Source organism: Leucopleurus acutus, assembly GCF_964270905.1.
Source record: "Leucopleurus acutus genome assembly, chromosome: 8".
Classification (NCBI taxonomy): domain Eukaryota; kingdom Metazoa; phylum Chordata; class Mammalia; order Artiodactyla; family Delphinidae; genus Leucopleurus; species Leucopleurus acutus.
In genome coordinates this window covers 62,299,346-62,314,805 of record NC_139151.1, presented here as the reverse complement: position 1 = coordinate 62,314,805, position 15,460 = coordinate 62,299,346, and the positions used below count along the sequence as shown (strand labels likewise).

General features: G+C 50.7%; 1 protein-coding gene across 1 annotated transcript in view; it reads left to right on the top strand.

The window, feature by feature from the left end:
- Positions 1–15,222, top strand: part of CYB5R2 (cytochrome b5 reductase 2) — a gene marked incomplete at its 5' end in the record, with an annotated part of 40,052 nt that extends 24,830 nt beyond the window's left edge. Inside the window, 10 exon segments of the mRNA XM_082844994.1 lie at positions 7,628–7,797; positions 8,050–8,122; positions 10,868–10,974; positions 11,250–11,308; positions 11,310–11,359; positions 11,976–12,059; positions 12,764–12,849; positions 13,976–14,075; positions 14,958–14,965; positions 14,971–15,222. Of these exon segments, the coding sequence (XP_082701120.1) occupies positions 7,628–7,797; positions 8,050–8,122; positions 10,868–10,974; positions 11,250–11,308; positions 11,310–11,359; positions 11,976–12,059; positions 12,764–12,849; positions 13,976–14,075; positions 14,958–14,965; positions 14,971–15,129 (896 nt within the window). The 3' untranslated portion in view covers positions 15,130–15,222.
- Between the last annotated feature and the right edge of the window lie 238 nt (positions 15,223–15,460).

Here is a 15,460-nt window from a genome sequence, read left to right as displayed (position 1 = left end):
TTTCAGGAGGATGTGCACGAGGATATGTTGTGTGCACTTTTGTTGCCAACCAATACCACAGCTGCAGAACTATTCAAGTCTTTGAATGATTACATATCAGGAAAACTGAATTGGTCATTTTGTGTCAGTATACGCACGGATGGAGCAGCTGCCATGACTAGACGGCTTTCTGGTTTCACTACTTGGGTCAAAGAGGTCACTTCTGAATGTAAGTCTACACACTGTGTCATCCATAGAGAAATGCTGACTAGCCGAAAAATGTCTCCTGAACTTAACAACGTTTTGCAGGATGTGATTAAGATTATCACCCACATTAAAGTACATGCCCTTAACTCACGTCTGATTGCACAGCTCTGTGAGGAGATGGACGCAGAGCACAGACGTCTTCTCTTATACACAGGAGTGACATGGCTTTCTAAAGGCAGATCACTGGCCAGAGTTTTTGAGTTAAGAGAGCCACTCCAGAGATTTCTTTTAGAAGAACAGTCACCACTGGCAGCACATTTCGGTGCCACAGAATGGGTCACAAAACTTGCTTACTTGTGTGACAACCTGCTCAGCAAACTCAATCCGTCACTTCAGGGGAGAAGGACAACCGTGTTGAAGTCGGCAGATAGAGTGGCTGCATTCAAAGCCAAACTGGAATTATGGGAGTGACGAGTGAACATTGGGATTTTTGACATGTTTCAGACATTAACAGAGATTTTGAAAGAGACTAAGCCAGGGCCTTCTTTCTCCCAGCTGGTGCACGATCACCTATCTCAGCTTTGAGCATTACTTCCCAATCACAGAAGACCCCCGAACTGGGAAGGAATGGATCCATGACCCATTTGTGAATAAGCCAGGTGAATCGACTTCGTCCGTGCTAGAAGAGGATCAACTGCTTGAGATCGCAAATGAGGGTGGCCTTAAAAGTATGTGTGAGACAACTTCAGATCTCCATACGTTCTGGATTTAAGTCAAGGCGGAATATTCTGAGGTTGCCACAGAGGCACTGAAAAGCCTGCTTGCATTTCCAACAGCCTGTCTTTGTGAAGCAGGGTTTTCTGCAGTGGCAGCAACCAAAACGAGATTACCAAGTAGATTGGACGCAAGCAACACGCTGCGATGGCACTGTCTCCCATCACCCCAGATGGGACCATCTAGTTGCAGGGAAACAGGCTCAGGGCTCCCACTGATTCTGCGTTATGATGAGTTGTATAATTATTTCATTATATATTACAATGTAAAAATAATAGAAATAAAGTGCACAATAAATATAATGCACTTGAATCATCCTGAAACCACCCCACCCCCACCCGCCGGACTGTGGAAAAATTGTCTTCCATGAAACCCGTCCCTGGTGCCAAAAAGGTTGGGGACCGCTGGTCTAGATAGTCGGGGGCTGTCCAAAAGTTAAGTTGTTAGCTTCTTTGAGAAGCTGAGCAGTGGCAGCTACAGCCTGTAAGCATAGGTGCCATCCTTTAGGGGTTTGGTCCAATTGTTTAGAAAAATAGGTTACAACCTGAGTCAGAGGTCCCAGTTATTGTGTAAACACCCCCAGGGCAGTTTCTCCTCTCTCAGTATATATGGATGGAGGGGACAGCTCAGGTTGGGTAAGGCTAATGCGGGGGCTCTTATGAGGTGGTTTTTCAGTTCCAGGAATGCCCGGTCACAATTGGGGGTCCACTCAAAAGGGTCAGGGTCCTTCCCTTTAATTGTTCATATGAGGGCTTAGCACCTAAGCCAAAGTTGGCGATCCATATACGGCAGAACCCGGCCATCCCTAGGAACCCCCAGAGCTGTTTTCTCATACTAGAGGGTGCCGTCTGGCAAGCCAATTCCTTCTTCTCCTTAGATAGTGCCCTGTGTGTTGCCGAAATTTCAGCTTTCCTGTGCACCGATGCCGAACAGAAATACGGAGGCAGAGATTTTGGAGGAAGGGAGAGATGGCTTTATTTTTCTTGCCAGGAAGAAGGGAAGACACAGTAGGCTAGCACCTCAAGAACTGTGCCCCCCTGTCTTGGGGAATTGCGGAGGGTCTTATAGGTGGAACTTGCAGTCCAGGATAAGTGATAAGGAACAAAGTGGTGAAGGTCTTGCATTCTTCTTCTTGCAATATTTTAAAACAGTCACTGCTGCTGTCAGGCAGCCTGGTAATTGGGTCCATTCATCTCTGGGTTATCCGCCTGCAACCTTCTTTCTGAAATGTAAACAGCTACAAGGGGTAATTTGCTACAAGAGAATGCAGAGAGTAGATGCCAGGTGCAGGGTACAATTCATATGGAATCAGAGAGTAATTAGCTTTGTTTAGCTTTGTGAAGGACAAGTCTAGCTACAAGTGTGTGTTTGTAGTAACAGCTAAAGAATAACCAAGATTGCTTAACTCTTTCTGGCCTGTTTATGCTGTTTCCCCAGCCTATTCATTGTTGCTTATTTTCCTTGTTTATCAGAAAAATCTCATTTCTATTTTTGCTGCAACACGTGCCCCTTTTCTATTATAAATCCTAAGTATTCTGCCCGCTGGAGGGAGATCCGGGCTTTTTGCTTTGAAACTTTATATCCTCTCTCAGCCAGATGATATAAGGTGCTAACTGTGTTATGGTCAGAAAGCTCTTTGGTGGGGCTGGCGATTAGAATGTCATCCACATATTGAAGTATAGTTCGCCCTTCTAACTCAAGATCACTAAGATCTTTAGCTAAAGCCTTAAGGAAAAGGGTGGGGCAGTTTCTAAGTCCCTGGGGCAGAACCTTCCAGCACAATGATTGTTTTCTAGAGCTGTAGGGATCCTGCCATTCAAATACAAAAATCTATTGAGATACGGGGGCTAAGGACACACAAAAGAAGGCATCTTTTAAGTCTAACACTGAACACCAGATCCTCTCAGGGTTTGGGGTAGAGAGTAATGTGTACAGGTTGGGCACCAGGAGTGAATTTCCTCCGTAGCTTCATTTACTGCTTGGAGGTCCTGAACTAGCCGGTATTTCCCATGTTTTGGATCTTTTTACCGGAAGAATAGGAGTGTTGCAAGGGGACTGACAGGATCTAAGAAGCCCTTGTTTGAGTAGCTTTCTATTATAGGCTTAATACCCACTAGGGCTTCTTTGGTTTAAGGGGTATTGCTTTTTACTTGGGTGACTGTAGTTGGGTCACAGCTTGACTATGACTGGTGGTGCCCTCCTGGCTCTGCCAACAGTATGGGCTCTGTCGTGGGCCCATACTGAGGGGTTAATCCCCTCAACGTTAATTGGGCCATTATTATTGTCAGAGGGCAGTAGCGCTAGGGCTACGGAATAGAAGGTGGTCTTGGGTATTTCAATGATAAGGTTTTTGTCTCTGAGGTAAATTGTAGCTCCCAATTTATATAGTAAGTTTCTTTCTATTAGAGGAATTGGGCATTCTGGGATATGTAAGAAAGAGTGAGATAACATTTTTCCTTCCAAAGCGCACTAAAAGGCTCTATAAAATTGCACTCCTGTGGCTTCCCTTCCACTCCCATGATCTTACATTTATCTTTGGTCATTTTGCCTTGTCGAGTGTTCAAGACCAAGAAGGTGGCCCCTGTGTCAACTAAAAAGTCAACCTTTTTACCCCCTATGGTCAGGGTCAGCTGAGGCTCCTCAGGGGTAATTTCCAGGGTGCTCTGAGGAGCACCTAGGCCCCTTCAGTTCTCTTCTTCTTTTATGTGCGCAACCAGTGAGGTTGGGCCAGGACACAATGGTCCACCTAGTTTCCTTCCGAGGCATTGGGGCATTCTCCCTTCCAATGACCCTCCTCCATGCAGTTTGCACTCTGATTGGTTTTAAGCCCTTCTCTGCACTGTGGGCGTGGTCTTCGAAATGCAGGGCGACTCATCGATGTCACAGGGTCCCTTGGGGGGCCGTTATTCCTGGGAGGTCGATTGACCCTGAATCGCTAGAGCCAGAATACCGGCAGTTCATTCTGCTCGTTTATCTTCCTTTGCATTCGCCTCCAGATCCCGGTTGCTGAACACCCGAAGTGCTGATTCCACCAGCCGGGAAGTGGGCATGGTGGGCCCTCTCCCCAACTTTTGTAATTTTCTCACAACGTCTGGGGCCCTCTGGGACTTAAGAGTGGCCTGCCCTTCCAACGGCTTCAGATTATAATTACGTACACTTGGAGACACTCCCTTAGGCACTCAAGGAAGGCTGAGGGATTTTCCTCTGGTCCCTGGATGACTCCCTGTACCCTACTTCAACTTATGGGTTTCTTCCCCGCTGACTAAGCCCTTAAGAATCAAATCCCTGAAATGTATGAGGTTCTGCCAACTGTTTTCCTCCTGATGATCCCACCCAGGGTCCGTGTCGGGGATGGCTGGGGCTCCAAGCTATTATACGGTGTGCCCTGCATAATTTTGATTGGTCTTATCCACTTTCTCCCTTGCATTAGTTATAATCAGTGCCTGTTCTTCCCCAGAGAATAAGATATTTTAGGAGGGTTTGGACATCCACCCAAGTGGGGAAATGAGAGTGGAATATTCCCCAGACTAAATTAAGGATTCCCTTGGGGGTCTTCCCATAAACCCTGGGATTGATCCTTCTAGTTGTATAGATCTGAGAAAGAGAGGGGTACATACATGGTGGTCAGCGCCCCCCTCTCCATTGGGGACCTCCCAAAGGGGGAATAGCTTACTGATTCAGAGTTCTGGTACTGAACTCTGTGGGCGTGCATTGGACTAGTTCCCGGGGGAGGAAAACCGAGAGAGAATGAGATTTGAACCAGCCTTGCACTTTTTGTGGAGGCCCTGTTTTGGCTAAGTGCCATGAAACATGGTACCTGGGGATCTCATCTCATTTTTTTAAATGCTGGCGATAGAGATCCAATTGAAAAATAGTATTATAATCTAGCGAGCCATTAGTTGGCCAACTTTCTCCATCTGCCAGTTTATATTGGGGCTACATGGTGTTGCAAAAGGAAATAAGTCGTCTCTTTGGTAGTGGGCAGTACTCGAAGAATTTCCCGTTATGGAGAATGCACCCTAGCAGCAATTTCGCCAGGACAGAGGCTTGGTTACCCATAGTGGGGAGTCCTTATTTCTGGTGTGTTTCCGGCTTCCCAGTGGCCTCTTCCTAGGGTTGGTAGCAACACAGATCCCACAGGATCTGGCCCACACCAAGTTGTCTAGGCACTCTAACTGAAATCTGAACCAATCTTCACAGGGGCCAGAAGGGGAGATGCTGTCTAAGAGGGCCCTAGTTATAAAGTCCCCTCTAAGTTAGCAAGTAGACGTTTCCAGGCCTACTGTGAGACTGTAGGAGATACCCAATGTAGGTGAGTGCTTTCAGCGAGCAGTCCTCAGAGATAGGGTAAAGGAGGAATGGGTTATAAATAAGCGTTCTCTAATCAGATAAATTGCTCGGAGAGCCTCTCTGGCAGTCTAGGAGCCTTGTTCAAAAAGGGCTTGACCCTGCTTGGTTACAGGCGATCAAGAGGGAGGCCGAATGCCCATGTGGAATGTGTGCAGTTCTCTATACTCTCAGCTGCAAGGACCCGAGGACTTTGGATGATTTGGGTGTCTTCTTCCTTCTCTGGCTAGACGGCGATTTTCTGGAAATCTGGCAAAAATAAGATTTTTAAAGGGTTTGTGTCTCAGAGGAAGGATCCCTAGGGATCTGTGATAGAGGGTAATGGGGAGAGACCTACCCAACAGAGCCATATACCCTGCCCCAGGATGGCAAGTTAGGGCAAGACAAACCGATACAGAAGATGTGCTTTTGGATTTTTGACTATATCCTGGAGTCGGGAGTGCTGCAGGGGTCAGGGCTGGGAGTGCTTTGCAGTGTGCCAGCTTACATGGACATTTGCTTCCAGCCGGCAGGATACCTAGTGCTCATCTACCCTGGTCCGTCACAGACTTATCCTTTCACAGGAGTCTTCCAGTGGAGAGTGCCCTAGTGACCTTTAAGTGCTCGATCCGTGCCCACAGTTGTGGTAAGTATTTCCAAGAACATCAGGGCAAACAAGACCACATAGAACAGAGATTGAAGTTTCACCCTTATCAAGAACAGAGACTAGGGCTTACGTTGCACACACAAAACAAAGATGTTCTTACCATGTGGTGGCCTGGAGGGCTTCCCGTCCAGTCCATTCAGGCAACCAATTGTCCAGTCTCGCCTCCCCCGTTATCAGAGCATTGGCTCAATTTAGACAACCAACCGTCCAGTCCAGTCTTCTCGGCAGAGGTCTGGCTCCAACCATGTGGCCGGGATCCTTTCCCTTAATTAGCCAACCCCTACAACCACCATTGGCCTTATCGACCGAAGTGGGGTCAGCGCCCCCTGTGTTGGGCATCGCCTGGACACTACACCAATCTGTAGCAAGTGTCCTTGGAGATGTGCTGGGGTGGGGGTGGGGTCTTAACCTGGGGAGCACCCCGCTTGATTCTTGGCTGCGTTTTGATCTCAGGCTTAATTTAGTAGCCTTCACTGGCTCAGGGATCCAGAATTGGAGCAAACTGGCCAGTTATTTAACTTGCCTTGTTGGCGAGTAAGCCCTGAGTTACCAGACGGAATGGGACCCCCATTGGATGCCAAAAATAGTTACCAAATTAAGTCGTATGGGCCCTCCTCCAGCCCTAGCCCAGTGGAGGCTCTCTGCCTTGGCGAGGGAGGGTTTTTTTTCTGTTTGGGTTCAAGTAGGCGAATAACAAAACCCAAGCTGCGATTGACCCAGCACAGTCTTCATTCAGTGGCCGAAGAATGGAGAGGTGGGAACTAAGTTCACAGGTCAAATTCTCACCCAGCTGGTGAGAGGGGTTTAAAGAGTAAAGACAACGGGAGGAGGAGTGAGGCGAGCTGTGTGGAGGCATATGCAATAGTCTACAGGGGAAGGGGCGGGGCTTTTTCTGAGGGACTGGGGTGCCACCCCCTTTTTTGGTCCTTAATGTCAGGTCCTGGCCACCAATAGGTGCGTCATTTAATATGCTAAAGTAGTAAGATGAGACTCAGGGTGTGTTGGAGCTCAGATTCATTGCCCTATTGGTCCCAGCTGGTTCCATCTGTTTTTTTTTTTTTTCTTTTGTGTGTGTGTATAGCTTCCTTTTCTTTTCTCTGAACCCTTCAAGTTAAAAATTTATGTTCACTCCTGCTAACGGTGGGCGTTGGTGGGTTTTGAGCAAAGACCTGGAGCAGCTCTGGCAACAGAGGTACTCACCCCACCCCTACCCCTCCCCTAGCCAGACCTGGAAGAGGGGAGTGGAGGAAGCAACAGCATCCTCTTAGCTCAGCAGCTGATCCCCCCTCCCTAGCTCTGTCCCTGGGGGTTGGGGCCCTCATTCCAAATTGTGTACTGGAAGCAGCATCCTCACCCCTTCCACCTCGAGGAGGGGACTGCCAGGGCTTGCACCCTTGGCTGTAGCCAGGATAGAGGCAGATGGGCAGGAAAGGCCTGGTGACATTAGCACTCCTGAGCCATCGGACTGGAAGTTTAAAGCATCCCTCCTGTCTAATCTGTAGCCGGCCCCTCCCAGCCTCCAGGTCCACTGTAGGCTGAGCCTGCCTTCTAGTTTAGTACCTTTACCTCTGCCTAGTTTGTTTTAGGCACAGTCCAGCTTCATACATGCCCCTGCTGTGGAGCGGGTGCCACTGGGCCTGAGAGCTGTCCTGCCCGGGGCAGGCAGGACCTGAGGTGCCCTGCTCACATGTGTCTGGTACGACACGTCCCTACTCCTCGCCATCACTGTTACTGGGATCACTGTGCTCCTGTTGGCCCTGAAGAACAAGAATGTAAAGAAGAGGCGTCCTATCACCTTACAGCACCCTGAAGCCAAGTTCCTGCTGCCCCTGACTGAGAAAGAGGTGATGGGTCAGCCCTCCCCCTCTGCTGTCAGGGGCAGGATGGGCGGGTGATGTGAGCGGAAGACAAAGCGGTGGGGAATGTGTTGGCTGGGGAGGCCAGGGCAGTGGGACGGGCGTTCCAGGGCCTCTAGTTTGCTCCCCACTGCCACTGTCTGTGTATGTGTGCTGGGAGCTCCTTTCCCAGGCCTCTGAGCTGCCCAGCAAAGCTTCCAGAAAGCTGACAGAGCCTGCCTCTGTTTTCTGTTTTGTTAGCAAATCAGCTACAACACTCGGAGGTTCCGCTTTGGACTGCCGTCGCCGGACCATGCCTTAGGGCTTCCTGTAGGTGAGTGGAGTTTGTTGTCATCACCAGGACCTGGGCCTTGTGGGCACTCTGCTCCTATCAGAAACTCAGCTGAGGTGTAGAGGTTGCCCTGCTGCCTTTCCTGAGCCACATAAACTCAAAAAGAGGTAGGGAGATAGGCTTAGGGACAGTCCATTCCCTTTCTCATTGTTCCGTTGGGGCTGACACAAAAGCGGTATCTTAATGAGCATTGAAAAGAACTGAGTCTAGAGTCAGAAGGTCTAAGATCCCATTGCCAGCTCCTTGCTGGGCAATCTTAAGCAAGTCCGTCAACCTCTCTGAGACTGTCTGTGACATGGGGTTTCCCAGGCCTGTCTGCTACTTGCATTGTTGTGAGAATTAAGTGACTGATGGATGTGAAAATTCAGAAACTGTAAAGTGCTGTGCACTTAGGATGGACGGGAGGAATTGATGTGCCCCTACTGTCAGGAGAAAGGCCCAGAAGGTTTGGAGGGGCAGGAGGGGGTTGGTGCCCTTCCTCTCCAGTACGTGGGTTCTCAGCAGGGGCCTCAGACTCATGCACGAAAGGAGGGACCCGTTGTGGATATGAGCCCTAGCAGTCCTAGAGTTCCGAGTTATCCCGTTTCTAACCTGTACCACCACCAGGTGGCCGAGTCGATCTTAGCGCTCTGTTAGGCCCACAGCCCGAAACTTTGTGCTGCTTGCCTTCCTGGTGGAGTTCCTCATCCACAGCCTACTTGTCCAGGGTGCATGGGACAGAAGCTTGACGTCACCTCTTCAGGTGATGAAATTACCCACCAGGCAGCCAGCCTGGCCCCTGAGCCTCCTTGCTGCTTCCTCTGTCCCTCTTCATCCGTGGGAGCTGGGTGTCAGCCTGCCTTCCAGCCCTCTGCCTGGCTGGTGAGACCAGCCCTATTGGCAAGAAGGCTGAAGAATAAAACCTCTGAGAAACAGAATTTCTTAGAAACTGTCATGACCCACTCTCTCAGCCCTGGTGTGGGCAGTGCACAGTCAGTGCACAAGGTAATTTAGAGGCTTCTGGGAGAGTCTGCTGTGGAGGCTCGGAGATCGCTCATGCTTGCCAGCCCTGCTGAAATGAAGCTGGTTAGAGATGCGGTCTGCGGGACCAGCCGGGCAGCCCCGTTTTCTCTGAGGTTGCTGCCAGGCCAGGCCCAGGTTGGCTGCATCTGAAAGAGGCTTTCTAAGGTTTCCAGTATCAGATGAGTTCTCAGCAGGAAGCTGCTGCAGGTGTTTATTCCTGGGGACCCCTGGTTCCCAGCCAGGACACAGCCAGAGTCATTGAGCCGGTCCTTTCTTTTTTTTAATTTTATGGAAGTACAGTTGATTTACAATGTTGTGTTAATTTATGCTGTACAGCAAAGTGACACAGTTATATATATATATTCTTTTTCATATTCTTTCCCATTATGGTTTATCACAGGATATTCAATATAGTTCCCTGTGCTATACAGTAGGACCTTGTTTATCCATCCTAAGCCTGTCCTTTCTTAACCCAGAGCGTTTGCACCTCAGGCTTCGGGGCCCCTCAAAGACTGGGTTTTGCCCCTGCAGTGCCCCCTCCTCCTTTTCCTCCTTCCCTCCCTCCTGCCCTTCTTCTCCCCCTTCTCCCTGGGTCTCTGCTCTGTCTGCATATGCTCTCTCTCTGTCCTGTGCACACACAGCTTCCACCCCTCAGATACTCTGGCTCAGAACTTCCTCTTGCCTTTGTCTCTTGGCATCCCTTTTATTTATTTATTTATTTATTTTGCATTACGCGGCCCTCTCACTGTTGTGGCCTCTCCCGTTGCGGAGCACAGGCTCCGGACGCGCAGGCTCAGCGGCCATGGCTCACGGGCCCAGCCGCTCCGTGGCATGTGGGATCTTCCCGGACCGGGGCACGAACCCGTGTCCCCTGCATTGGCAGGCGGACTCTCGACCACTGCGCCACCAGGGAAGCCCCTTGGCATCTCCTGATCGCAGCTTCTGCCCTCACCACTAATGCCTTAGTCACTGACGTCTCCCATGTTGGATGCAGCAGAAATCTGAGTGGCCTAGCCCATCATGTGACACTGGATCATGGAGTCACGATCCACAGGTCTCTGGCCACCCTGGTCTGTTCATGTCTACCCTGGGGGAACAGAATTACATGGTTCAAAGCTTCACTGCTGCCCTTCAGCAGAGCCATGGGCCAGGGAGACACAGTGCTGCTGCTGGAACTCATGGTCCGTGGATGTCTAAATCCTGGAGCCCTGCATACCTGTGAGGCCAGGCCTGCTCCAGGCCAGGGGACAGGATACAGATGAGGGAGCTGTGATTCATTCATAGACCCCAGTGATACGTACAGTTTAGGAAGAAATGACTTTATGAAGGCAACATATTTTGCTTTAAAAAGGAAACACTTTTCTGTAATTTTTAATGCTCAGCCTCCAACCTTAATTAGCTCTTCCTGCCCCACAGAGCACTTTGACACGGTAAGCCTGCACCGACAGTAGGCTTCCTGTGTGTGAAGCTCACAGCTACGCTGTGATGGAGTCAGGGCAGGTATATGGGGTGAAGTGACTTGTCCAGGCTTGCACATGGAGTGAGAAGGGCAGGCCTAGGATCTAGGCATCCTGGACTTGGGCTCCTTCCCTGCTTGGCCCTCCTCCCATGCACCCTGTCGCGCTATGCACCCCCTCCGCCACCAAAGCTCAGTCCTTTAGAGAAATCCCTGGTCCTGTTTAGGCTGGCCCTGCTCAGGCTTAACATTTGGTGCCTTTTCTGTAGGTAACTATGTTAATCTCTTGGCCAAAATTGATGGTGCGTTGGTGGTCAGGGCTTACACGCCTGTGTCCAGTGATGAGGATCTAGGCTTTGTGGACTTGATTATCAAGGTAAGTGATGCCCGCCGTGTCCAGCTGCCTCACCGTCACAAGCTTGTTCAGGGTGGTGGGTGGAGAAGGGGCACGTGCCCTGGACAGGGCTTCCCAGCGATGTCATTTAACAGTGGAGCTGTTGACCTAGTGAAGTCTTCAGGTGTTGCCTTAGAGCAACCGTGCGTGCAGAGGATTTGCTCTTCCTGGTTTCTGGTAGCAAGTGTATTCTTGAGTTGTGTGTGGCTGTGGCCTCGGGGCTGAAGGTGTGAAAACCATGCTGCCTTATTTTTCAGATCTACTTCAAAAGTGTACACCCTAATCATCCAGAAGGGGGCAAGATGACTCAGTACTTGCACCATCCTTTTTCAAGGGCCATCCGGGCGCCTGTTCTATCATGGGTCAGGTACTGGGGGGTTCACGCTGGGCCTCCAGCTAGGAGGAAGAAGATGCCTATGGTTGTTCCATTGTTCTAGAAAGCTCCTCAGATTTGAGTCACATGGACTTGTCCTTGAAGTCTTCATACATTGATTCACACACCCACTTTATGAGATTATAAGCTTCATGAAGGTAAGGGAGTGATTTGGTGTTTCCTCATCACTGTGTCTCCAGCATGATGCCTGATGCACGAAAGGCACTTGCCGTTGCTGAAAAGTGGAGGATGGGTGGGTGGGTGGATGGAATGCACACTCATCCGTTTGCTCACACGCTCATCACTTACTCATTCGCTGCCGTGGGTGAGTGCTGTGTGACACTCCATGTTAACTTCAGCCTGCCTTCCTTCTTCCTTAGAAGAAAAGGTGCAGTTATTCCCCCAAGGCTGGCCAGGCTCTACTCCCACTTTGGGCCCTGGTGGACCAGGGCTGGCTAAGGGGCCCACCCTGGCTTGCTCCTCTGGTTTAAAATGGCATAGCCACTCCCTTAGGTGGACTTGCTTCCTGGGAGGCCCAAGGAACTCAGTGATGTTTTGCGGGATCTCAGTCAAGAGCCGTAGACATTAGAAGTATCCTCTGTGTTTTCAGGGAAGTTTGCGTTCAAACCATACAGAACGAGTGAGCTTGAAAATAAACTGGTCCATCACCTGGGAGTGATTGCTGGGGCCACAGGTAAGAGGCTACTGGGGGCTTCATCCACAGGGTGAGCCCTGAGACCTTTCTGACTTTGGAGTCATTTGGTCCTAGAAGGGGTGATGTGAGAGATTCCTTCCCTGGCTCTTTGAGATGGGGATGCAGGGTCAGTGACAGGTCTTGACACTGACCCTGGACGCCCTGCTCCCCTTAACCAACATGGTGGCTGCCCCACGAGCCCCTGGAACCTCTAAGGTGAGGCTGGGGGCCAGGCTGGGAAGGGCCACACAGGCCCCCAGGGGCTCCTGGATCCTGTTCAAGCCTGATGCTCCCCATCCCTTGAAAATGAATGCCTGAGAGACGAGAACAAACGTGTAAGGAGAACTGCAACGTGCCAGGCACCGTAACGGGCATTTTTTAAAATATCACACTTACTTGTCATTATATCTGTTTTACAGATGACACTGAAGAGCTCAGACAGGTGCCTGACTCACCTTAGTCGGACGGTTAGGGAGCTAGACGTGAAATGCAGTCGTTTCAAAGCCAGTGCTGCCATGTGAAAATGATGGATTGTTGCATTAGAAGGGAAAACCAAAATGAAGGGTGGTTCTGCCCTTTGAGTTCTGGGGACAGAAGTGAGAGAAGTAATCGGGGCCAAGGAAACTTGTGAAGCTGCTGCAGACCAGGGACGGTGAGCACCAGAGGGGGAGGGAAACCCAGCCTTCCTGCCAGCTGTGTTCCAGGGGTTACGCCCATGCTGCAGCTCATCCGCTGCATCACCAGGAAGCCCAGTGACAAGACCAGGATGTCCCTCGTCTGTGCCAACCAGGTCAGTTCTGCTGAGTCAGCCTTGAGTGAGGAAGGAATGTTCCACTGTTTGCTGAGCTGGCCTCTGCATTCTTCTCCTCCCCACTCACCGCAGTCATGCTGCCCCGGCGCCTGCAGCTATGGGAGGGCTCACTGGGCTCAAGTAGGGCTGCTGGCAGCCATAGAAGCTGAGTCCAGGCCTGTTTTTCCGTTTGTTTTTGTTTTTTAACTCTGTCTCCCCAAACAACCATAAGCACTAAGCGTTCCTTCTTTCTTTAATATATAATTCTATGCTTTTCCCAATGTAAAATCATAGATGCCTTGCCCTTACTGGCAATTTCAGAAAATACGGAAGCATATAAATAATTTACTTCTTTTTATGTTTGCTCTATACATGCTATATATTCACAATTATATATATATTGTTTTTCATTTTTAGTTTTTTTACTCAACATTACCACACAGGCATTTTCTTCTCATTAAAACTCTTTATAAATATTTTCATCAGTCTATATCAAGTCTCACCATCATTACTAAATCTTCTCCTCCATTCAGGTTGTTTTCAGTTTTCACAGTTATAAATGATACAGTGATGAATAATTGTGCCTAGGCTTAGATTATTTTGTTAAACAGAATCGCAGAAGTGGAATTGTTGGGACAAGGATCGTGACGAGTTTTACGGTCCAGGTCTTGTGTGCAGCATCTCTGAGCCTGCAACAGATCTTTTGGCTTTGTGCACTTTCCCCAGCGGAGGCTATAGCCTCCGTCTTCCTCTGCTGTAGCTCTCCAGTGCCATAGATTATATATATCGTGTCATATATCACTGCCTTAGCCGCTCGCATTCCCTGCAGGAGATCCTGGGCCAGTCTGGTTTGCCTTGCCTGGCGCTCAGAGTGGATGCAGGAGCTGGGCTGGGACCCCCAGTGTTCAGACACAGCCTTCCAGCTGGAGGGCAGTCACCCAACGCCTCCCTCCACAAGAGGGCGTTTGTTGTGTCAGAGCCTCAGCAGAACTCTGGCCCAGAGTCTGCAGGGAGCACTCCAGCTAGAGTGGGGTGGCCGGGGCGGGAACGCGCTGATCTGTGTGCTGAGTCTGGGGAGCAAGCAGGATGCCCTGGAGGGGTGAGGCTCGTGTTGCTTCTTTTCTAGACACAGGAGGAGATCTTGGTGAGAAAGGAGCTTGAAGAAGTTGATAGAACTCACCCAAAGCAGTTCAACCTGTGGTACGCCCTGGACAGGCCTCCTGTTGGTAAGGTCCCCGTTGTCCCCACCGTGGGTCAGCTCCAACCCTTGACTCAGTCAGGGGCCAGTCCCTGGGTTGGTTGGTTCTGGGCTGGGTGGCTGAGGCCTTGGACTATGTCTCTACTTGGGAAATGCAGGAATTTGAGGGAGAGAGGATTTGGGATGACCTGCTTGTAAGGGCGGTAGAGGGTAGGTGTCCGATATCTCAGCGGCACTCCACGCACTACTCTGAACGTCAGGGGGGACCCTGAGGCCCTGGGCCACCCTGAACACCCACTCCACACGGCATCCCACAGAGCCATCACTCACACTGCCTCCTGTACGGCCACTGACCCTTTCACCCTGCACCCCGCACCTCACCTAGGACAGCAGTCCTCATAAGCTGAGCCCCGGCCGCCACCGCACACGCTGCACCCCGCAGAGCCCTCACGCTGACAGGCTGCCTCTCCCACTCAGCGCTGAGCTGTGCCTGCCTCGTCGTACAGCTCACTGCCCAGCAGAGGGCGCCACCCAAACGAGCCAGTCCCCAAACAACCACAGCACCCTCTGCCCGGCACAGCTCCTGCTCACGGCCTCGATTCACGCCGCACCCGGGTGCATCTGTCTCACGGTGGCGTTCACCCGCGCCGGTGCTTACAGCAGGCAGACACCAGCCAGGGACTCAGAGCCCCAGCGGTGAGCCTGGGGTCTGGGGTAAATACTGAAAAGGGCTCTCTGGGCCCCCCACGTCCTCTACTCCCAGCTTTCTGCGGAGAGCAGTAGTGCAGATGTCTAAGCCTTGGCGAATAGCCTTGTGTTCCTCTCCCCGGCTTGAGGGAGGGCGGGCAGGGGGCCTGGGGTCAGGGACGCAACCTGGCCCCCGCAACAGCTTTTTTCTGCTTAATCTCAGGCTGGAAGTACAGTCAGGCTTCATTACTGAGGACACGATCAAGGAGCGTCTCCCTCCTCCTGGGAGGTTCTCGTTCATCCTGGTGTGTGGCCCACCACCCCTGATCCAGAGAGCCGTGCACCCTAACTTGGAGAAACTGGGTTACACCAAGGACATGATTTTCACCTACTAATGCCTCCCTTGCTCTTAGCAAATTTGCCTGGTCCCGTTCATGTTTCACAGTGAGCTCAGCTTCACCATGTTATGCTGGGAAGTGTTCAAAAGTCCCTCGTAATGCGTCTTTGTGTACACTGGCACTCCTTCCTCTCTCAAGTAGCGTCTGAGGCCTCCTTGCTTGAAGAGGCTTGAAGGAATTCCATTTCAGTATCTTTTTCCATAGTTTGGTGAAATAAAATTCAGTGCAAAGCAGATAGCCATTGAGTGTGGCTCTGTGGGGGACCTGCTAGACAGGTAGAAGGCCTTGACCTGCCCCACATGTAAATTGGCATCTTGTGTCCTTGGTG